General features: G+C 45.1%; 1 protein-coding gene across 1 annotated transcript in view; it reads left to right on the forward strand.

Moving 5' to 3' along the window:
• pclob (piccolo presynaptic cytomatrix protein b) overlaps positions 1-24,439 on the forward strand; it is a gene marked incomplete at both ends in the record, with an annotated part of 76,433 nt that overhangs the window by 2,187 nt on the left and 49,807 nt on the right. The window contains 10 exons of the mRNA XM_083654707.1: positions 6,414-7,536; positions 8,165-9,007; positions 11,613-12,365; positions 13,210-14,100; positions 14,339-15,274; positions 16,100-17,005; positions 17,397-18,305; positions 18,547-19,443; positions 19,731-20,465; positions 22,203-23,351. Coding sequence (XP_083510833.1) covers positions 6,414-7,536; positions 8,165-9,007; positions 11,613-12,365; positions 13,210-14,100; positions 14,339-15,274; positions 16,100-17,005; positions 17,397-18,305; positions 18,547-19,443; positions 19,731-20,465; positions 22,203-23,351 — 9,142 coding nt within the window. The remainder of the gene's footprint in view (positions 1-6,413; positions 7,537-8,164; positions 9,008-11,612; positions 12,366-13,209; positions 14,101-14,338; positions 15,275-16,099; positions 17,006-17,396; positions 18,306-18,546; positions 19,444-19,730; positions 20,466-22,202; positions 23,352-24,439) is intronic.

The raw sequence follows: 24,439 nt of genomic DNA on the forward strand, positions 1-24,439 counted from the left end.
CCCTGGTGTGAATTTACTCACCACCACAGTACACATGATGTGAGAATAGAGTTCAGTTCATTATGGGGTTTTCTCCCCACGACTGAGTGATTCTGTTCAGGATGCTGATCTGGTCTCGCACGACGAGAGAGTGCGTGGGATGGCGACTAGTCCGATGATGGAGAAAGTGGAGTTTGTTCAATTGACAAGCAGAGAGAAAGGGAGAGAGATGAAAAGAAAAGAACTTGATGGTACTGTATCTGTTGATTGCTTTGCTGACATGAGCTGTCTTACACTCATGTTGTGGAGTGATAAACACAACTAATCTCTTCAGCAGTCAGGACTACTTTTATTACATTAAACACCCATCATAAATATAGATTTTTAGACCGTTTCCCAACACTTCTACTGTCCTTTATATAGCCTACTGCTACCTCTCTCCCTGTGTGAACCTTTATATAGGACGGATCAGCGTGACATCACAACAACAAAAAGTCACTTCCTGGTGCCACTGCAGCAGTTAACTAGTATGAAATAAGTATGAAATCAAGCTGAAAATCTGTGCCAAACAAATGTCTCAAAAACGATACATCACATATTGCTTATTTTGACTTAGCAGAAGTAGCTTAAGGGATGTATAATGTATGTAGTAAAGTTGTGTGAACTGTCGCAGTTTTAAAATGTATGAATTTAGGGTCCCATTATGAAGGCTGAAAAAAAGCATAAACACAAACTGTGATTTCTCAAACAGTACAAAAGATAGATTAAATCTGAATTAAGGTGATAGAGTCCTAAAAGTGCTCACTCGTTTAAAGTTTAAATGGAGTGCCTATATACCTTAAAGTATGGCGGTGCAATCAGAGTTCAAAGAGGGCATGGTTTCACATTGAACTGCTGTTTAAAATTAACGCCAGTTGCCCCCAGAAGCTGTTGAAGCCGTTTGTTTATAACATCCTGATCCTTCGTGTATAGCCTGCTTCTGCCCGAACTTCTGTTCTAATAGGCCAACCGCACAAACGATAGCAAGAGGATAGCAGGATCATCACTCAATGCGCACACTGCATACCAAGAAATATGTGCTATTTTGAACTAGCAGATTGTGAGGACAGGGTACTTTAGGATTTCCGGCCTCTGCGTGAGCTTCAGCCTATATCCCCAGATGGAGAGTGTGCGTACAGTATGAAAGTCTCTCCAGTGTGTGTGTGTGTGTGTGTGTGTGTGTGTGTGTGTGAGTGTGCATACTGCAGTGAAGCCAAATCTACCACTTTCCAAAGAGAGACCCTACAGTAGCACTGTGCTGCTCACACCACGCACGGCATGACGCAACTCGTCCACACGCCCACACACCACTTGCTTGCCCTCCCTCCCTCCCTCCCTCCCACACACACACACACACACACACACACACACACACACACACACACACACACACACACACACACACACACACACACACACACACACACACACACACAACACACAAACACACACACACACACACACACACACACACACACACACAGGCATGCACGGATGCACACACACACACACACTAAAGTCACGTGAGTGTATGCGAGTGTACGTGTGCGTTTGTTTAAAAATTCGAGATGAATCATTTCCCCTGGTGATGCAGGAGGAGTCAGCGCTGGTGAAGTATCTCTCCCACGCCAGATAAGTGGTCAGATTGGTCTGTACTGGTTGGAGATGACGGGCAGAGAAGCGAGTGTGGGATTGACATGTCATTACTTTTTTTTCATAGAATTGTCAAAGAGAGCTGTATAATAGACACTAATGGGTTTTTTCTTCAGAAGAGGAACTGTGCAAAAATCATGGCTTGTGGATGGTAAGGCAGCAATAATTGTACTGTATGTTCTTGTATGAAGTTGTCTCTTCGTCCGGTCTGGTCAAAGAGGGACGGAGGGAGAAAGAGAGCAAAAGGCGTGTTTTTCATCACAGTGACAGTGGCACCGGATGAGATTGCCCAGATTGTCTCTTCACATCTCATCTGCTCTGTAGTAGAAAAACTCTTCTGGGAGAAGTGCCAGAGTACCAGGGCCAGCGCAGGAGGAGGAGGAGAAGTTTAGACTAGTCAGAGTGGAGCGTCTCCGATGCTCTGGGCCTGTGGGTGTTCTCGCCCTGCCACAGTATACATCTTCGCTCTTCATTGTGTAAATTGAGAAGGCAGCCCACACCACGGCCTCTTAACAATCTTTCAGTTCAGGCCCAAGAGGATATGTCTAGACAACTGCCCAGTGGGCAGTTTGCCCTTATAATGAAAGCATCTGTAGGCTATGATGCACAGATCAATGCTTAAATCAAGGAATGTGGATTATTTCCAGATATAGAAACTGTATAATGTTGGGGCATCTGGGCAGTGTAGAGACAAAATCACTTGCGTACCACCGGTTTAATTCCTGACAGTGGTACTTCCGGATTGGCCAGACATTTCTACAGACGCAATTGGCCTGTTTGGGGGGAGGGGAACTGGGGGGAATAGTGTGATCCTCCCATGCGCTACGTCCTGCTGGTGAAACTCCTCACTGGCAGGTGAAAAGAAGCGGCTGGCGACTGCACGTGTATCGGAGGGAGCATATGTTACTAGATCGAGAGAGGGGGACGACGATCAGGACAGCAGCGGGAATTGGCCAAATACCTATACTATAGGACTATATAGCGAATCAAATTAACAGTTGAGAATTCTGACACTATTAAAAATGGCGAACACACAATTATAGTCCACTATTTCTAGGGAATTTCTAGGGAATGGTTTCGAACAGGGTTCTTGTTGGCGATGAAAATTATTGATTGGTTAGGCCTACATAGTGTTGATAAACACAGTTCAAGTTCTCTTTACTGACAACACACACACACACACACACACACACACACACACTCACACATTACACACAGACATGTTTGTGGCGTGCCAGTGTTTAGACAGGGTTGCTGAAGGATGGCTAATGTTGAAGGTTTGTGAGATAGATGATCTCTCAGGGACTTTGTACTGATGCTAATATTTCTTGGTGAGCCATTGGATATGGATGTAAGCACCGAAGCCAGAGGGAATAAATGGTCAGCTCACTTTGAGTGATGACCTGCATTCACATGTAACTGCACATGCGTGTGGATGATAATATATACAGTCCATGGGATGAATACATGGATCCCTCTCTACTCTCTCTCTCTCTGTCTGTGTGTGTGTGTGTGTGTGTGTGTGTGTGTGTGTGTGTGTGAGAGAGAGAGAGAGAGAGAGAGAGAGAGAGAGTGGATTATTTTGATAAAAGCTTAGCCACGCAAATATAAATAAAAATCCAAGATGGCCACCGTTTCCATCCGTTTAACTATTTCTTTGTCACAGACACGATCAATGGTTAACCCAACTGTACACCAGAGGACAACTGAGGGGTCTCCACATCAATTTCAAAATGACAGCCATTTTGAAATTTATACTGAATAAATCTGGCTTCTCTGTGGTCATAAACGTATGGTTTGGTAGCAAGATCATTCATATTGGACAATTCAACACAAAGTTGTCCCCAAAATAGTATTTTCGGGCTGGAAATGGTGGAAGATTTTTTGCGTGGCTAATAGCTTCTATCTATCTATCTATCTATCTATCTATCTATCTATCTATCTATCTATCTATCTATCTATCTATCTATCTATCTATCTATCTCTATAGGCTATATAAAAGGGACAAGTGGGCATGGGCAATCTCTGTCCGACTGTCTGTTCTCTGTTTCAATGTTTGTCCCACTGATGATGTCATAGTGATGTCATAACAGCAAAATCATCTACGACATCACTCATGATGCCATAGGCACTGATGATGTCATAGGCATTTGACATCATCAATGATGCCATAAATCATCTTATATAAGCGAGTTACATCACTGAGGGCAGAGAAACAGAGGTTTATCAAAATAACAATCCATTTGAGTAGCCTACCCTATTTGTGCCAATTTTGTTGCTTCTTTCCAGAAGTGGACGATTTTTCTGCCCCACTAATGGTGGGGGAAGTGTTTACAATCAATTCACAGATTAAATAAGGTGGTGAATGCCATTTGACTTTATGTTGATGCCATGAGAGTTAGTAAGGAACATTCAGCCTGCATTATGAATCTTTTTTTTTCTTTTTTTTAACAAGATGTCATTTTGGAATAGCCTGAATCTGAAATAAATTCAGTTTGTTTTGCTCCTTGGCTCAGCGAGCTAAAAGCACATTAGCTACTCACAAGAATGGCATTTAAAATCCGTCAAAGGTCAAAGGACAAAATGGGATTACATACGAGGGTAAATGTTAAGGTCTTTGCCTCTGACTACACGTGACTCTGGGAAAATAAATCGTCTTGTCCCCTTTAATTTCAATTTCCGTGCGTGATATATTGTGATCACCTGTCAGATGCGGCGCTTGCGCACTGGTGCGGGAGGCGGAGTGGACGCCGATCGCTCTCCCTCTCTCTCTCTCTCTCTCCCTCTCTCTCTCTCTCTCTCTCGCTCTCTCTCTCTCCCTCTCTCTCTCTCGCTCTCTCTCTCTCTCCCTCCCTCCCTCTCTCTCGCTGCCCTGTGCCCTCCTCCATCCCTCGGCGAGCAGACGGAATGGACGGGGTATCCGAGGAGGTTTGAGCGAGGATGGGGCGACACAGCTGCTATTGCTGAAGGTACCATTCGCATCGAGTTGACTGGAATAACCCGGCGGCGCTGTTTGACATTGTGACCGTGGAGGGTGAAGGATGCTCGGCTGCAGGATGAGAGGCGATGAGCGGGGGCACACGGAGCGGATAACAGATGGTAGTACTAGGGGGGATTCCACCGACGGACAGGGCTTTGCTTGGTTTCCGCGGTGATTTAGGATGATTTCAAATCACGCAAGATAGTTCAACGTAGATTATACCGAAAGCAAAGTGCGGGCTACGTCTCAAGGGCACTTCTTAAATAGGCGATAATGTGCTTTTGACATCTCAGCACACCCGTGCGTTTGGAGCTGTCATCACCTCCTCCCCTCTGCGGACTTATAGGCTAGCCTATCTGCTTCTCTGGAGAAATAGACTAATAATTGAGAGAGGAAAGGCTGTGGAAAATCGTATCCAAGCTTCTACCAATCCCGATTGTTTGATAGTAGTAGCCTAAACGTTCAACCTACTCTGTGTTACCTAAACCCACTGTTACTATAGCCTACTGTTTGTTATTACACCTGCTGGTGTCTGGGGGGAATTGCTGACTGCAGCCGCGGGCCTGTGTGTTGCACATTATGTTGCTTTTGTAAAGGAAATTAGTATTCACTTCTCATGCTTTATTTGATGGCCCCCTGCCCGGATGTGCTTGCATGTTCTCGCCAGATTGACTGTTTTACTCGTCGTGCTGCTGGAAAACACGCTCTGCATGAACATCCCCCCCCCCCCCTCTCTCTCTCTCATCTACATTAAAACGTGTCATCTGTGACCAGGAAAAAGACGATGTGATTAGCACAGAAACGTGGGCTATATAGCATGCACAGGTCATGGTTAGGTGATCATTCAAGACAATACAATCTGGACGAGATCCTCTACCTTGAATGGTAGCTACCTACTAGCATTGGTTATAGTATAGTAAGTTAACCTAGACTGTATAAAAATAGAACCCCAGTTTATTGAGAGCAGTGTCCGCCTCGCGTGTTGGACATTGGTCTGTATTGTATTGCTGGTTGAAAGGGATCTGTGTGCTTTCAGGAAGTATAACGCTGTGATCAATAGAGCGCCTCTGCCACTGTCCGTGGTGCTGAAAGCAACAGTCGGAGGAGCAGAGTAAATCAAGACCGACTGAATCATTAATGGTTTTCTCTGAAGAGGGGCGACAAATGCAGCCATAATCGTTTCAGCCAGGAGGACAAAAGTAAATTGTATTTTTGGAAGCACAGACACATTTCATTCATATTTACATTCATATATAAATACCTCAATGTAGCTGTGCAGCTAATAAATTCAGATAAAGACACACAACTATAAACAGCATGTTAAGGTAACACACTGATGCTCTAAAATGTGAGTTATAATATCTGGTTTGCATGGATATTAATATGCCCTATTATTTACAAGAACCTGAGTGCTAACCTGGTTACAGTGCTGTCTCCAAATGTATGAGGAGGATCGGGAAATCCACCATAGAAAGTGGATCAGTGATATTATGTTTCCTCTACTCTCATTATTTTCCAATATGCTGTCGCAGCATAATGTTATTTTGTTTACCATTATCTGCCAGGGGCAGCATATTGAGCCAGACAATATTGTTAATGTGGTTGCAAATTTCTCATGCTCTCTTCTTTCTTCCTCCCTCCCTGCTTCCCTCCCTCCCTCCCTCCCTCCCAATTTTCTTGTTCTTTGTCATCTCACACTACGTCCCTCTCATCTCTCTCTCTCTCTCTCCTCCCTCCCTATGTATGTCTCTCCTGCCTGTAGGAAATCCAATGTAGATGCTGAGCCAGAGGAGAGTCCAGGGAGCAGCAGCAGCAGTAGCAGCAGCAGCAGCAGCAGCACTAGTGGGGCTGTAGATGCCCTCTCCTCAGCCCCACCCCCAGCCCCCCCTCAGGCTTCTGTGGGAGAGCCAGGACAGAGGGGAGACAGCTCCTGCTCTGACTCTGGAAGTCCTGTAGATTCAAGCTCCAGCGAGGAGGAGGACGAGGAGGAGGAAGACTCCACTATGTTCTCGTCTAAATTCCTAAGTGGGGCCAACCCGCTCAGTGCTGTGTCCTCTGCTGTGAATAAGTTGACGGGGGACGGGGATCAAAAAAAGAAAGCACCTCCCGAGCAGGGGGCGAAGCCATCTGGAGAACAACAGCCAGGAGCTGGCCCTGGCAAAGGCCCGCAACAGCCTCAGGGACCCCAGAAATCAGGCCAGGGCTCCCCTAAGCAGCAGAGCCAGGCACCCACTAAACAAGGAGGACCTCAGCTGCAGGGCAATGGGCAGGCAGGACCCCCAAACAAACCTGGTGGGCAGCAACCTTCTCCTAAGGCAGGACCACATCCTGAAGACCGACTTAAAGGTGGACCACAGAAAGTTCCACCCAAGGGGCCACCACAGCAAGGCTCACCTAAGGTTGGAGCTCAGCAACAGATTCCATCTAAGACTGGGCCACAACAACAAGGTCCTGCTAAGTCTGGGCCACAACAACAAGGTCCTGCTAAGTCTGGGACACAACAACAAGGATCCACAAAGACTGGCCCACAAACATCTGGGCAACAGCAAGGGTCGCCTAAAGTTGGGCAGAAACAGCAGGGTTCACCTAAGGTTGGAGTGCAACAGCAGGGTTCACCTAAACCTGGACAAGAAACACAGGGCTCACCTAAGGTTGGACAACAGGCCTCCAATAGGACTACACCCCAACAGCAGGCTTCTGGTAAAGCTGGGCCTATATCACAGGAAGCAAACAAAGCCGGCTCACAGTCCAAAGCTGGACCTAAGTCCCTTTGCCCAGTGTGTCACATGACAGAGCTCACCAAGGAGCCACCTAACTATAACACCTGCACACTGTGCAAAACTGAAGTGTGCAGCTTGTGTGGCTTCAGCCCTCCAGATTCTGGTGTAAGTAGAGACTTTAATCTTTAACTTGTGTATTATGCCTAAAGATTTTACATTTCTATAAAAAAAAGTATCTTTATATTTTTGCACTTCATTTTCTGTCTATATTCCATTATTTGATTATCTGGAACTTTTAATATGGCTTTTGTTTCCATCTCATCGACAAAATCCTTTATTCATTTCAAAGACTAATTTGATTGCTCAGTATATTGACTTGTGGTGACCACTTGCCAGTCTATTTAAAAGAGTGTAATCTTATTTAGTGACAATTGATTCAGCATGATGTATTACTGCAGCTTAGAGGAAAGTTGTCCATTCTTACTCTGTAGTTTATTATTATGAATCTACTTGCTGAATCGGACATGAAAGAAGAAGACAAAAAAAGGTCTATTTAGCATCATGGGAAGCAGCTCTAGAGATTGTTAGAGAAAAAGAAAGTTAGTAAAATGTTGATAAGATTTGTATCTTTTGTGAAAATATACAAATCGTACAGTATCAACATTTTATTACCATATACACACACACACACACACACACACACACACACACACACACACACACACACACACACACACACGAGAGTATATAATGATTTCTCCTAATACTTTGTACTATTCTTTTGTGTGTACAGGGGAAGGAGTGGCTTTGTCTTACCTGCCAGATACAGAGAGCTCAAGGAGCCTCTGAATCCCCAGGACCTCCCCGGACAAAACTCCAGCCGTCACCCAACAAAGTTTCTCCAGCTCAAAAGCAGGCACCAACTAACAAAAAGGAGCTCTCAGCACCAGGTTCCCCTCAGAAGACACAGTCGACATCGGCAACACAAGCAGCCAAGGCTGAGGCTGATAAAGGACCAGAAAGTCAGAAACAGGCCAGCACAGCTCCTGGTCATAAAACACCACAGGAGACTCGTAGGACATCAGGTTCTCAGAAACCACCAGACCAGACAAGTCAAACTGGACGTAAGCAGAGCAATGCCAACCCAGCTAAACAGGAGGAGTCAGGAGGCTTCTTCGGCTTTGGTGGTCCTAAAACCCAACCTGATGCTGCAAAGCCTGCTGAGTCAGTGACTGGGAAGATGTTTGGTTTTGGTTCGTCGATTTTCAGCTCTGCATCCACTTTGATAAACGCATCTGTTCCGGATGAGTCCAAAACCACGCCACCAATTTCCCCCAAAATGCATTCTGCAAAAGGGACCAAACCAACTGCTAGCCAGAAACCAGAACAGGAGAAGAAAGCAGAGCAACTCCAGCAGGCAAAGGCTTCTCCATCGGGACAGCCCAAAGTGGACAAAGTTCCATCAGAGCCTCCCAAGGCACCAGCTGCTCCCAAAGCTGGCCAGTCCACCTGTCCGCTCTGTAAGGTGCAACTCAACTTGGGCTCTAAGGATCCTCCTAACTATAACACCTGCACTGAATGCAAGAACACCGTCTGCAACCTTTGTGGATTTAACCCTATGCCAAATGTTACTGGGGTAAGACACATTTTTCATATTACTTGAATGAACAAATGAAGAAACAAATGAATGCATTTCATGATTTGTTTCTATCCATTTTCATGACAGTTATTGGAATCTGGTAGACACACTTTTGCCTAGGAGACATAGGAAATGGATACTTTTCTAGACAGGTTACATGAGAAGTGCCCTACACACACATGCTCTCAAATGCTATCAACATTCTGGCATAATTCAATTCTGTATCTACATTATTAGTCAATTAGAGCGATTTGATCTTGCAACCCGATACAAATAACTATTTAATTTGCGCAAACAGTGAGATAAACTAACTTCCTGAGATAAACTATCTATTGGTCATCGGGACCCAATCAGCTGGTTCAATCTTAGGGTTAGTTATTGTCTCAGTGCTTCATTGCTACTTATTTGTTAGGGCAAATAAACAAGCAAACACAAACTCTGACACAAGTCCCTAGACATGAAAAATATCTACATGTATTATTTTGCAGCAGATGAATGAAGCAACTAAACATGAGGCATTTCCTGGTGTGTTGCATTATCTGAATTAGAGTTGTTGTTGTTGTTGTTACATTTATGGTCAGGTCACACGCCTCTTTGACCCATTGATACCTGATGCAGCATTTGCGTATATATCCCTCATTTGTGTGCGTATCCCTTTAAGACGGCGAACCGCGTTAACGCGGTTCGCCGTCTTAAAGGGATACACACACAAATGCTGCATCAGGTATCAATGGGTTAACGGGAATTGTTGTGCCTCTCTCGTGGGGATTGTCTCGTAGGGAATACCACATTGGCTCGTGCTCTAAATGGACACGGCAACATCTAGGTTATCTGCCGCACAAAGGGACTTGACACTTGACACTTGACGCTGTAATTCAATGCACAGTGTTAGTGGGCTAGTTTACCAAGGACACTCCAAGGCTACTTGATCTCGTGATGGCGTGCTCTGCTGAAAACTAATGGCTGAAAACAGTCATCCACTAGGACAGGGATGGGCAGCTCCTCTTGTGCATTCTGCAAGCATGCCTGTGAAAGTTGGCATTTTAGCATGTATTTTGGACCCACCACTGCAACGCTGATTTCGATTTTTTTCAGAAGTCACTTGGAATGAGCGTACCACACAGAGAATACTTTTGGCAAAATTTGAGAACAGCAAATGCTTCTCATAGAGCAACATTGTGGCAACAATGAGCACTGAATAATGCAGAGCAATGATTGTCTTGAACATTTCTAGAATCTAATGGTATCATAATGAGAGATGCTACACAATGCAATAAGCCGTCGCCTCCGTTAAATAATGAACTCGTTCTGAAAGCCATCAAGCACTCTCTACAGACACCAACTATTCATAAACAAATCAACCTAAATCTCACACAGTAGAACAATGGGACTACTTATACTTCAGAGACCTGAAATATTTTGTTTGTCTACATGAACTATAAACTTTCTGAGCATAAAAAATAAGCTTTCATCACCAACTCCTCATCTCACTACTATAATAATAAGGCAGAGGGTGTCCGCACGGCGCAGAATTGCTCAACTGCGCATGCTCAGAACGGCGTGTGGAGCGTGGTGCTAGAAATGAGCGTGTGATATTTCTAGTTTAATTTAATGTCAGCTCTCACCCCTGTTGTGTCATTTGGCTAAATATTTGTGGCAGGTGGAGCATTTTCATTTTTTTAAGCTCTGAAATACAGCTCTGAAATTGAGATAAGTAGGATGATAAGGGATGTGGATTACTATAGGTTCCAAATTGTCCAATTACATGGAATCGTCTGCCTCCGAGGTCATCAACTTCTGTTATCAATGCCAGCATGTTTTTCTGACAGTTAGGCAAGTGCAATGTGCAAAAGCGAATTACGTCATGATGTCAAACTCTGCATCGCCTGGCTGGAAATGTGCAAGGAGGCATGGAGGAGAGGAAGAAATGGTCCAAAGCGTGGCTTAATTTCACAAAGAAAGACGACCACATTGTGCTACTTGTAACGTCTTTAAAATTATCGTTCAATGGTGGAAACACCAGCAATATGTTGAAACAGTTATCCTTCCAAGAAAAGGAGCATTGTCATTTATTTTATTTGTTGTTATTTATTTATTTTAACATATTCAAATGAGGCAGACATACACTGTGTTCAGACTCGAGAGATAATGGAACAGCTGAAAACCTGTGTAGGCCTAGTTTTTATTCCAACGTAGAAAATTGATCAGGAATCGATAAATAATCGGACCGGTACGCAGAATCGCTAATTTGTATCAATAGAATCTTATCAATCCCCATCCCTATAAATACATATTTGGATGAAATAAAAACAGCTAATAAGTGATTCTCATAAATACTGCTGTCAACAGTGGTTGTTGCCAGAAGCACAAACATGGATTAAGCAGGGTGATTTGTTTCTCATACTTTATTTATACAGAATGTCAATATTCTTTCTTCCTGTCCTGCCACCAGCTAACCCTCTCATTATATATGCACCTGACACCATTACCCCCCCCCCCTCCCCCAGGATAGGAATTGTATTTTATTTTTATTTTAGGCGTTCTGTTATGTATTGCCAACATTGTGTCTTTTTTCTTTCTTTCTTTTTCTTTGTTTTTTTAGGCAAAGGAATGGCTGTGTCTAAACTGCCAGGTGAAACGTGCTGCTGGAGGAGTGGAAACTCCTGGACCTTCATTAAAAAAGACCACTCCAGCGCAGCCTGCACCACAAAAGACCTCAGCACCAGGCTCCCCTCAGAGGAAAGCATCGACTCCAGCAGCACAGCCAGGCAAGGATGAGGCTGCTAAAGGAGCAGAGAGTCAGAAACACGCCAGCCCAGACCCTGGTCAGAAAACACCACAGCACGGCCAGAAGACAGGTCCTCCTCAGAAACCACCAGACCAGACAAGTCAAACTGCACGTAAGCAGAGTAACGCCACTCCAGCTACACAGCAGGAGTCAGGAGGTTTCTTTGGCTTTGGTAGCCCTAAAAGTCAACGTGATGGTGCTAAGCCTGCCGAGTCAGCGACTGGGAAGATGTTTGGTTTTGGTTCGTCCATCTTCAGCTCTGCATCCACTTTGATGACCTCCGCTGTTCAGGATGAATCCAAAACCACACCACCAGTTTCTCCCAAGATGGCAACTCCAAAGGCGACCAAATCACCTGCTCCGCCATCAGGACAGGCCAAAGTGGACAAAGCTCCATCAGAGCCTCCAAAGGCAGCAGCTCCTAAAGCAGGCCAGTCCACCTGTCCGCTCTGTAAGGTGGAACTCAACGTGGGCTTGAAGGATCCTCCCAACTACAGCACCTGCACTGAATGCAGAAATACTGTCTGTAACCAATGTGGATTTAACCCTATGCCAAATGTTAAAGGGGTAAGATAAGAGTACTGCTGATATACCTTTGTTTCATTTCATGTTACAATTTCTCTTATTCATATGGTTTTATATAACTTTGTTCTTAAAATGGCATCAATTTGGCTCTTTCTGCAGCCTAAATACCTGTAGTAGGCCAACTTGGAGTCAGCTCTCAGTAGAAATGGTGAGCTTCTGTTGCTAGCCTCTTGCTGCGAACAACACGGGGTATGTCAAAATATCTCCAAAACCTCAGTCTGTGAAAACTACTGTATGTTGACCAACTGACACATTTATATATTCCCAGTGAGCCCAGAGAACAGGAGAACGCTACCACCACCAGTAACACTCTTTCACCCCACAGCAGTCTGTCCTGTGGCAAAGACAAATAGTTCTGTGATTTCCTGATTAATGAAAGTGTGCGTGATGGAATTCTGTCTTTAAATCTGAGCTCACTTTAATTGATGTGCTTTGCAACTTGTCCATTTACTCTCAACTCCCCTGTGGAGCATACAAATGACTTGAATAGACATTTGGACTTATTTAGCACCAAGAGGCTAACTGTGGGATCTCGCCATTTCAACCAACAGCTGACTTGGGAGACAATATTGTCTGTGGGTTCAAATACTACAGGAGACAAATAATAATATAGGTCAAAAATCACCAAACATATCCTAAGGACTACAGGAAACTTACCTGTACCTTACCATTATTTCCATACTGATTTGTCTACTAGTACTGTACTACGTAATATAGTTGACTTACTATTTCGACATAATAGTCTAATTTTAGACAATTAAATGGCATCCCATGGTGAGACAACATTGATTGAAATGCCACTGATCAATTGATTGTGTTGTTTTAGGAGCAGGAGTGGTTATGTCTCAACTGCCAGATGCAGAGAGCACTAGGAGCATCAGAGCCCCCAGGAACTCTCACGATGAAACAACAGACCTCACCGAATAGAGTCCCTACACCCGCTGCTGCTCTAAAGAAGGACACTCCCAAACGAGATGAACCTGAAAAGAAAGACATTCCAACACCTGCTGGATCTCAAAAGAAGGTGATCTCAGCACCAGGCTCCCCTCAGAGGAAGCCGTCTACAACAGCAACACAACCAGCCAAGGTTGAGGATGCTAGAGGGCCAGAGAGTCAGAAACAGGCCAGCCCAGCTCCTGGTCAGAAAATGCCACAGGAGAGCCAGAGAACAACACCTCCTCAGAAACCACCAGACCAGACAAGTCAAAGTGGACGTAAGCAAAGCAACGCCACCCCAACTACACAGCAGGAGTCAGGAGGGTTCTTTGGCTTTGGAAGCCCTAAGAGTCAGCGTGATACTGCAAAGCCTGCAGAGTCAGCATCTGGGAAGATGTTTGGCTTTGGTTCTTCCATCTTCAGTTCTGCATCCACTTTGATCAACTCAGCTGTTCAGGACCAGCCCAAAACCACGCCACCAGTTTCTCCCAAGATGGCTACTCCAAAGGTGGCCAAATCACCTGCTGCTCAGAAATCAGAGCAACCCCAGCAGGCCAAGGCTCCTCCATCTGCACAAGGCAAAGACAAAGCTCCATCAGACCCTCCAAAAGAAGCCGCAGTCTCCCAAGCTGCTCCAAAAACAGGACAGTCCAGCTGTCCGCTCTGTAAGGTGGAACTCAATTTGGGCTCCAAGGATCCTCCCAACTACAACACCTGCACTGACTGCAAGAACACTGTCTGCAACCAATGTGGATTTAGCACAATGCAAAATGTGTCAGAGGTAATACAATGAAATAGTTAATGTTGCTTGTTAAGAGGATGGATAAATGGGTACATTTCCACATAAAAGCACATTTTACTTTTAAACTAGATTAAAATCAATTTGAAAAGTTGAAACAAATATGTGACAACACATGAGTGTACAAGAATACACACACTTATTTCATATTTTAACATTGTTAAGTGATTACATGCAGCTGTTATTGTGTTTTACTTTTAATTCATCTTTTTTTTTTCAGGTGAAGGAATGGTTATGTCTGAACTGTCAGATGCAGAGGGCACTAAGTGCATCTGAACCCCCAGGACCTCCCATGACAAAACCTTCACCCAACAAAGCTTCTGTGGCACAAAAGCAGACACCAACTCCTGCTGCACCCCTCAAAAAGGAGATCTCAGCACCAGGTTCCCCTCAGAAGACATCGGCAACACAACCAGCCAAGGCCAACCCTGCTAAAGAACCAGAGAGTGAGAAACAGGCCAGCCAAGCTCCTGGTCAGAAAACACCACAGGAGACCCGTAGCACATCAGGTTCTCAGAAACCACCAGACCAGACAAGTCAAACTGGACGTAAGCAGAGCAATGCCACCCCAGCTAAACAGGAGGAGTCAGGAGGCTTCTTCGGCTTTGGTGGTCCTAAAACCCAACCTGATGCTGCAAAGCCTGCTGAGTCAGCGACTGGGAAGATGTTTGGCTTTGGTTCCTCCATCTTCAGTTCTGCATCCACTTTGATAAGCTCAGCTGTTCAGGATGAATCTCACACTACACCACCAGGTTCTCGCAAGATGTCTGGACCAGCACAAGTGTCCCGCAAGATGTCTACAGCGGCCAATATCTCCGCCAAAACTACACCAACAGTTTCTCCTAAGATGTCTCCAGCAAAAGAGCCCAAACCACCCCCTGCTCAGAAGCTAGAGCAGGAGAAGAAATCAGAGCAACTCCAGCAGGCCAAGGCTCCTCCAGAAGGACAACCCAAAGTGGACAAAGCTCCACCAGAGCCTCCAAAGGCAGCAGCAGTCTCTCAAGCTGCTCCCACAGCAGGCCAGTCCAACTGTCCGCTCTGTAAGGTGGAACTCAACGTGGGCTCCAAGGATCCTCCTAACTACAACACCTGCACTGAATGCAGAAACGCTGTCTGTAACCAATGTGGATTTAGCACTATGCCAAATGTAGCAGAGGTAAGAAAAGTAATACTGAAACATTCTTTGTTATGAATGGAATATTATACTTGTTTATCAACTTATATTTGCAGTAATCACATAGAAAAATGATTTTAAGATTAAGATTTATTATTATTATTATTATTATTATTATTATTATTATTATTATTATTATTATTATTATTATTATTATTATTACCATTATTATTGTTGTTTTTTTGTTTTTGTTTTTACATTGAAATACTGTGAAGTGCGTTTGTGGGCAGTCCGTTTCTCAACAGTAGCAGAATAGCCGTCCCTGTGTGACTGGCCATTTAGTCAGGCCTCACTCACAGAGTTGGCATGCAGCCTCTCCTGTCTCCCAAGAGGGCTGTCATAGTCCTCTTCAGTGTCTGATTACTGTCCAACTCAGCTCACCTGTGTGCTGCTCCAGAGGTCACTGGCTGCTTCAAACTGCACTCCCCTGTGTGCTGCTCCACTCTGGAGCTCTCCATGCTGCTGAACCTGTGCTGAGGCATTTTGGCCACTAATTAGCCATTGTTTGCCCATTTAGTCGGCACTAATTACCTAATTCAAAAATCTGGCTCCGTTTAGGTCACCCGCAGGGGTGCTCTTTACACTTCCTGACAGATCCAGCGCGATCGCACAGAAAATGGCATAGCTGCGGCCTAACATAATTCTGCTCACACACACACACACACACACACACACACACACACACACACACTCGGACACGGACACACAGACACTTCACATTCTTATTATAGGATAATAATTGTTTTGAAATTATTCTCATATTAGAAAACAGCACATAACCATGTGTTTAATGCTTTCTTGTTTTAGATGAAAGAGTGGCTATGTCTTAACTGTCAGATGCAAAGAGCATTAGGAGCATCTGAGCCCCCAGGGGCTCCCATGATGAAATCCCAGACATCACCCAGTAAAGTCTCTACACCTGCTGCTGGCCAACTGAAGGACTCCGCCAAACCAACTGAACCTCAAAAGCAGACCCCAACTGCTGCTGCACCCCTCAAAAAGGAGATATCAGCACCAGGTTCCCCTCAGAAGACACAGTCTACATCGGCAACACAACCAGCCAAGGCCGACCCTGCTAAAGGACCAGAGAGTGAGAAACAGGCCAGCCAAGCTCCTGGTCAGAAAACACCACAGGAGAGCCAGAAGACAGGTCCTCCTCAGAAACCACCAGACCAGACAAGTCAAACTACGCGTAAGCAGAGTAATGCCACTCCAGCTACACAGCAGGAGTCAGGAGGCTTCTTCGGCTTTGGTAGCCCTAAAAGTCAACGCGTTGCTGAAAAGCCTGCTGAGTCAGCGACTGGGAAGATGTTTGGCTTTGGTTCCTCCATCTTCAGTTCTGCATCCACTTTGATCAACTCAGGTGTTCAGGACCAGCCCAAAACCACACCACCAGTTTCTCCCAAGATGTCTCCAGCAAAAGAGGTCAAATCCCCTGCTGCCCGGAAGCCAGAGCAGGAGAAGAAACCAGAGCAACCCCAGCAGGCCAAGTCTTCTCCATCAGGGCAGGCCAAAGTGGACAAAGCTCCATCAGAGCCTCCAAAGGAAACTGCAGCTTCTCAAGCTCCTCCCAAAGCAGGCCAGACCACCTGTCCGCTCTGTAAGGTGGAACTCAATGTGGGCTCTAAGGATCCTCCTAACTACAACACCTGCACTGAATGCAGAAACGCTGTCTGTAACCAATGTGGATTTAGCACGCCAAATGTAGCAGAGGTAAGAAAAGTAATACTGAAACATTTTTTGTGATAAAAGAAATCATACTTTTGTATCCACTTATAGCTGCAGTAATCACATTGGATATTTTTGATAAAATTAATTTTTTTATTGTTGTTGTTGTTATTGTTGTTGTTGTGGTGGTGGTGGTGGTGGTGGTGGTGGTGGTGGTGGTAGTTAATTATTATTATTATTATTATTATTATTATTATTATTATTATTAGTAGTAGTAGTAGTAGTATTATTATATTTCCTATACCCCCCCTTGAAATATTTACTGTGAAGTGTATGGGCAGTCTGTTTCTTCCCTGCATACATCAGTAATTGTTTTAAAATTATTCTCAAATTACAAACAGCACATAACCATGTGTTTAATGCTTTCTTATTTTAGATGAAAGAGTGGCTATGTCTTAACTGTCAGATGCAAAGAGCATTAGGAGCATCTGAGCCCCCAGGGGCTCCCATGATGAAATCCCAGACATCACCCAGTAAAGTCTCTACACCTGCTGCTGGCCAACTGAAGGATTCCGCCAAACCAACTGAGCCTCAAAAGAAGGACGCCCCAACACCTGCTGAACAAAAGAAGAAGGAAACCTCTGAACCAGTCTCCCCTCAGAAGAAACCGTCTATATTAGCAGCACAGTCAGATAAGGCTGAGGCTGCTAATGGACCAGGGAGTCATAAGCAGGCCAGCACAGCTCCTGGACAGAAAACACCACAGCAGGGCCAGAAGACAGGTCCTCAGAAACCTCCAGACCAGACAAGTCAAACTGCACGTAAGCAGAGTAATGCCACTCCAGCTACACAGCAGGAGTCAGGAGGCTTCTTTGGCTTTGGTAGCCCTAAAAGTCAACGCGTTGCTGAAAAGCCTGCTGAGTCAGCGACTGGGAAGATGTTTGGCTTTGGTTCCTCCATCTTCAGTTCTGCATCCACTTTGATCAACTCAGGTGTTCAGGACCAGCCCAAAACCACACCACCAGTTTCTCCCAAGATGTCTCCAGCAAAAGAGGTCAAATCCCCTGCTGCCCGGAAGCCAGAGCAGGAGAAGAAACCAGAGCAACCCCAGCAGGCCAAGTCTTCTCCATCAGGGCAGGCCAAAGTGGACAAAGCTCCATCAGAGCCTTCAAAGGTAGCAGCAGTCTCTCAAGCTCCTCCTAAAGCAGGCCAGTCCAACTGTCCACTCTGTAAGGTGGAACTCAACATGGGCTCCAAGGATCCTCCTAACTACAACACCTGCACTGAATGCAAGAACAGTGTCTGCAACCAATGTGGATTTAGCACTATGCCAAATGTAGCAGAGGTAAGAAAACTAATACTGAAACATTTGTGATGAAAGGAAAATCATACTTGTGTATCCACTTATATTTGCAACATGCACATTGGAAAATTATTTTGGGTACGATTATGTATTTACTTATTTATTTACATTGACATATTTACTGTGAAGTGCATGGGCAGTCAGTTTCTCTAGTAATTGTTTTCAAATTATTCTCAAATTACAAACAGCACATAACCATGTGTTTAATGCTTTCTTATTTTAGATGAAAGAGTGGCTATGTCTTAACTGTCAGATGCAAAGAGCATTAGGAGCACCTGAGCCCCCAGGGGCTCCCATGATGAAATCCCAGACATCACCCAGTAAAGTCTCTACACCTGCTGCTGGCCAACTGAAGGACTCCGCCAAACCAACTGAACCTCAAAAGCAGACACCAACTGCTGCTGCACCCCTCAAAAAGGAGCTCTCAGCACCAGGTTCCCCTCAGAAGACATCGGCAACACAACCAGCCAAGGCCGACCCTGCTAAAGGCCCAGGGAGTGAGAAACAGGCCAGACAAGCTCCTGGTCAGAAAACACCACAGGAGAGCCAGAAGACAGGTCCTCAGAAACCACCAGACCAGACAAGTCAAACTGCACGTAAGCAGAGTAATGCCACTCCAGCTACACAGCAGGAGTCAGGGGGCTTCTTTGGCTTTGGTAGCCCCAAAACTCAACGCGTTGCTGAAAAGCCTGCTGAGTCAGCGACTGGGAAGATGTTTGGCTTTGGTTCCTCCATCTTCAGTTCTGCATCCACTTTGATCAACTCAGGTGTTCAGGACCAGCCCAAAACCACACCACCAGTTTCTCCCAAGATGTCTCCAGCAAAAGAGGTCAAATCCCCTGCTGCCCGGAAGCCAGAGCAGGAGAAGAAACCAGAGCAACCCCAGCAGGCCAAGTCTTCTCCATCAGGGCAGGCCAAAGTGGACAAAGCTCCATCAGAGCCTCCAAAGGAAACTGCAGCTTCTCAAGCTCCTCCCAAAGCAGACCAGTCCAACTGTCCACTCTGTAAGGTGGAACTCAACATGGGCTCTAAGGATCCTCCTAACTACAACACCTGCACTGAATGCAAGAACAGTGTCTGCAACCAATGTGGATTTAACCCTATGCCAAGTAATACAGAGGTAGGTCTAGAGAGAGCAAATCATTTTTATTACCATTCACTTTTTACTTTTCACTAAGATAAGAAAGAGCTACACCACATTCACCTTTTTAGTTTTGACATTCACATTTTTACATGTATACTGATCTCTTTCTGTCTCCATATAATGTTCAAATTATGCATGTCATGCTATTGAATCAAAGTAGATTAAAAAAGGAAAAATAACTTGCAATTACATGGGTTACCTAACATTGTATAACAGAAAATTATTTTTTTTAGGTGAAAGAGTGGCTGTGTCTAACGTGCCAGATGCAGCGGGCTCTGGAAGTATCTCAGCCCCCAGGACCCACCTTGGTCAAACCCCAAAACAAGGATATCAACAACCCAACTGAACCTGAGAAGAAAGACTCTTCAGCACCACACTCACCTCAGAGGAAACAGTCAGGAGCAGCACAGACAGTCAAGGCTGAAGCTGCTAGAGGGCCAGAAAGTCCGAAAAAGGCCAGCCCACCACCCAGTCAGAAACCACCAGACCAGAGTAAGCAGAGCAATGCCACCCCAGCTAAACAGGAGGAGTCAGGAGGCTTCTTCGGCTTTGGTGGTCCTAAAACTGATACTGCAAAGCCTGCTGCGACTGGGAAGATGTTTGGTTTTGGTTCCTCCATCTTCAGCTCTACATCCACTTTGATAACCTCCGCTGTTCAGGATGAATCCAAAACCACGCCACCAGTTTCTCCCAAGATGGCTCCTCCAAAGGCGGCCAAATCACCTGTTGCTCAGAAATCAGAGCAGGATAAGAAACCAGAGAAACCCCAGCAGGCCAAGACTCCTCCATTGGTACAAGCCAAGGACAAAGCTCCACCAGAGCCTCCAAAGGAAGCACCAGTCTCCCAAGCTGCTCTCAAAACAGGACAGTCCACCTGTCCACTCTGTAAGGTGGAACTCAATTTGGGCTCCAAGGATCCTCCTAACTATAACACCTGCACCGAATGCAAGAACATTGTCTGCAACCTTTGTGGATTTAACCCCATGCCAAATGTAGAGGTAAGTAAGGTTCACTGGCATCATCCACAGAACTTTAAATTCTTGCTTTAGTTGGATAAGATATGCGTTTTACCATCTTACAAAAATGGTAAAATCCTTGTTTTTATAGTAGCCTATACTGCTTCTTTGGTCTGTATTCAGTGCCTACTACAGCTATTTGCATGTCTTGCCTTCCCTGTTCCCTGACCATGTCAAAGTTTAAAAGTTTTTCAACTTTTTTTAAAGGTTGACACTAAAAATGTGTTATAACACTCAAAACGTAGATGATGCAGTATATTTTTGTGAAATAATTGAAATAGATCATTATATGGAAATAATAATAATATTATTTTACAGATATTTCTTCAAAATCATATGTTTTTCTGCAGGTGAAGGAGTGGTTGTGTCTGACTTGTCAGATGCAAAGAGCGATTGCAGCAACTGAATCCATAGAACCAATCTCGAAACCGCAGGCATCACCCAACAAAGTGTCTACACCTGCTGCTGCCCAAAAAGAGACAACTGCCACACAAAAAGCAAAGGACGTACCGGAGAAAATTCAAATGGACAGTCCTAAACCACATGCACCACAAAAGAAACAGGAGTCCATACCCCCGTCTCAAATGGATAATGATATTACCCCAACCACTGATTCATCACTGTCCATGGAGACCCCGTCTACTGCTCCATCCCTGCCAAAGGAAGCCACAACTGGTTCTCCACCTGCTAAGGAGGTTCCTACCACTGCCGCAACTATCACCAAGGAGATGTCTGCTACAGTTTCAGTCCTCACTAAAGAAGCTCCTGCTCAAGCTTCACTTGTTGTTGTTGACCGTGTATCATCTCCCCAAAAGAAAATGGATCCCACTCCACCAAGCTCCACAGAAACTAACAACATCTCAGAAACAGAAGCTTCTGTAGAAGAAAAGAAAACTGAAATAATTCAAAGAGCAACTGACCGTGATGCTCAGCTCTCAAAACAGCCTGTAAACCAAGAGCCCATCCCTCTTCCAAACCAGAATCTTGGCAAACCTCCACAACAACCTCCAAAAGATGAAACATCGCCTGCGAAACTGGCTCCTCCAGGTGCTTTGAAAGCAGGCCAGTCTACCTGTCTACTCTGTAAGGGGGGACTTAACATGGGCTCCAAAGATCCTCCCAACTTCAACACCTGCACTGACTGCAAGAACACCGTCTGCAACAAATGTGGATTTAGCCCTATGCCAAATGTAGCAGAGGTAATCCAACGAATCAAAACCCTACTTGACCTAGAATAAATCACCCAATGTAGTGTTTGCATTTTCGATCAGCAGAGACCTTAGTTTAATATAATTATTCTCCTACTTTAGCTGTACTTATTAGGCTATACTATCATAAAAAGATGGGATTGTAAAGTGTATTCAGGGTAAACCAGTTTCCCCTTTATTGTCTCTGACGTTCCTCTGCTCTTTTAATTCACTTAAAACATTGTTAAACCTTTTCTTTTGCCAATCACTCATTTGTCCCCTTCTAATAGAATAAAATATGTTTGAGCCAAACTAAAGACTATTTTGAGAATGCCAGCAGGATTGTATTGAAGTTTGGTATATTAACAAAATACAAAGAATGAAAATAATTGTGTTTGTGTGTGTGTGTGTGTGTGTGTGTGTGTGTGTGTGTGTGTGTGTGTGTGTGTGTGTGTGTGTGCGCGGGCGTGCGTGCGTGTGTTTGCGTGTGTTTTGTTTTTAGGTGAAGGAATGGCTATGTCTCAATTGCCAGATGCAGAGAGCACTTGGAACAGCTGAGCCCCCAGGCCTTCCAATGATGAAAGCTCAGTCCTCAGCAAGCAAAGAGGCTGCTGTGCCTGCTGCACCACATAAGCAAGAGACCCCGATGCCAGTTCCCCCTCACGAAGACATTCCTAAAGCAGCCTCACCCAAGCATGAACCTTTTACTTCTGCCACAATCAAAGCAATAGAAACCCCGGGACTTGATTCACCAAAGAAGCAAGTTTCCCCTTCAGCTGCGTCACTGCCTGACAAAATTGTCCCAGCCACTACCGCAGAGAGTGATGTTACCCCTTCTTTACAACAGCCTGGACAGCAGAAGACTGCACAGTCGGGCCAAAACCAACAGCCTTCTGGCGGGACACCAAAAGGTCAACCTGGGAAACCAGAGATGAAGGCAGGCCCTGCAAAACAGGAAGCTGGGAAACCACCACAACAGCCTCCAGAAGCTGGGACTCCTGCTAAGTCTGCTCTTCCAACAGGTCAGCCTGCCAAACAGGAGTCAGGAGGTTTCTTTGGCTTTGGCGCTCCTAAGACACAGCCTGCCAAAGCTGGGGCCTCCCCGGCCAAATCGGTACCACCACCAGCTCAGCCTGTCAAACAGGAGTCCGGAGGCTTCTTTGGCTTTGGTAGCCCTAAAAGTCAGCGCGCTGCTGAAAAGCCTGCTGAGTCAGCGACTGGCAAGATGTTTGGCTTTGGTTCCTCCATCTTCAGCTCTGCATCCACTTTGATAAGCTCAGCTGTTCAGGATGAAAAAACGACACCACCGACTCCACGTAAGATGTCCACAGCTACCCATGTCTCTCCTAAACCTACACCACCAGCCTCTCCCAAAATGCTTCCTGCAAAGATCACCAAGCCACCTGCTGCTCAGAAGGCTGAAGAGAAGAAACCAGAGCAACCCCAGCCGGCCAAGTCTCCTCCATCGGTACAAGCCAAAGTGGACAAAGCTCCATCGGAGCCTCCAAAGGCAGCAGCAGTCTCTCAAGCTGCTCCCAAAGCAGGCCAGTCCAACTGTCCGCTCTGTAAGGTGGAACTCAACATGGGCTCCAAGGATCCTCCTAACTACAACACCTGCACTGAATGCAAGAACACTGTCTGCAACCTTTGTGGATTTAATCCAATGCCAAATGTAGCAGAGGTAAGTCAAACTATCTCCCATAATTTTGCCATTGTTTTGACTTGGTATATATATTTTTTTTTAAGGAAAGGAAGTCAACATTTATTCCAACAAATTTGCACAACAATTGGTTAGAAACAGCACCACTCCTTAATTTTGTTCTGTACAATAAACACTGCTTTATTTGGCTATAAACAATATAATAATATCATGTTCTGTTGCTTATTTTTCAGCAATGAACTGTGTGTGTGTGTGTGTGTGTGTGTGTGTGTGTGTGTGTGTGTGTGTGTGTGTGTGTGTGTGTGTGTGTGTAATATATATTATATACGGTATATATAATATTATATATATTATTCTAATTATAATATTATGTATATATATATATATATATACACACACACACACACACACACACACGCGCGCGAGCACGCACGCACGCGCGCACGCACGCACACACACACACACACACAGACACACATACATACATATATAATTTTTGACTTGCTCCTGTTGGTTATTATAACATTACTTGCAATATTCTTCTTTCAGGTACAGGAATGGCTTTGTCTTAACTGCCAGATGCAGAGAGCTCTAGGAGCATCTGAGCCCCCAGGATCTCCCATGACGAAAACACAACCATCCTCAACCAAGGTTTCTGCACCTGCTGGCCCTGAACAGAAGGACACACCAACATTAGTCCAGAAGGAGAAGTCTATAGAGCCTACAGCAGTCAAAAAGGAGGTAATTCAAGCAGCTCCAGACAAAGAGGAGACCCCTACACCTGAGGCCCCAATGCCAACTGCAGCCCAAAAGATGGACAAACCAGTGCCAGGTTCACTGGAGAAGAAACCTGTCCTCTCAAGTACTGCCCAGAATGTACCTAACCAGCAGCAGCAGCCTGTTGTAAAACCCCCACAAGCACAGCCTTCTCAATCTCCAAAGCCAGAGCTGAAGGCAGGTCCTGCAAAACAGGAAACGGCAAAATCACCACAACAACCGTCAAAAGCTGGGACCTCCCCCGCCAAATCAGTACCACCACCAGCTCAGCCTGTCAAACAGGAGTCAGGAGGCTTCTTTGGCTTTGGTAGTCCTAAAACCCAACGTGCTGC

This window comes from Poromitra crassiceps, assembly GCF_964638095.1.
Source record: "Poromitra crassiceps genome assembly, chromosome: 18".
NCBI classification, from domain to species: domain Eukaryota; kingdom Metazoa; phylum Chordata; class Actinopteri; order Beryciformes; family Melamphaidae; genus Poromitra; species Poromitra crassiceps.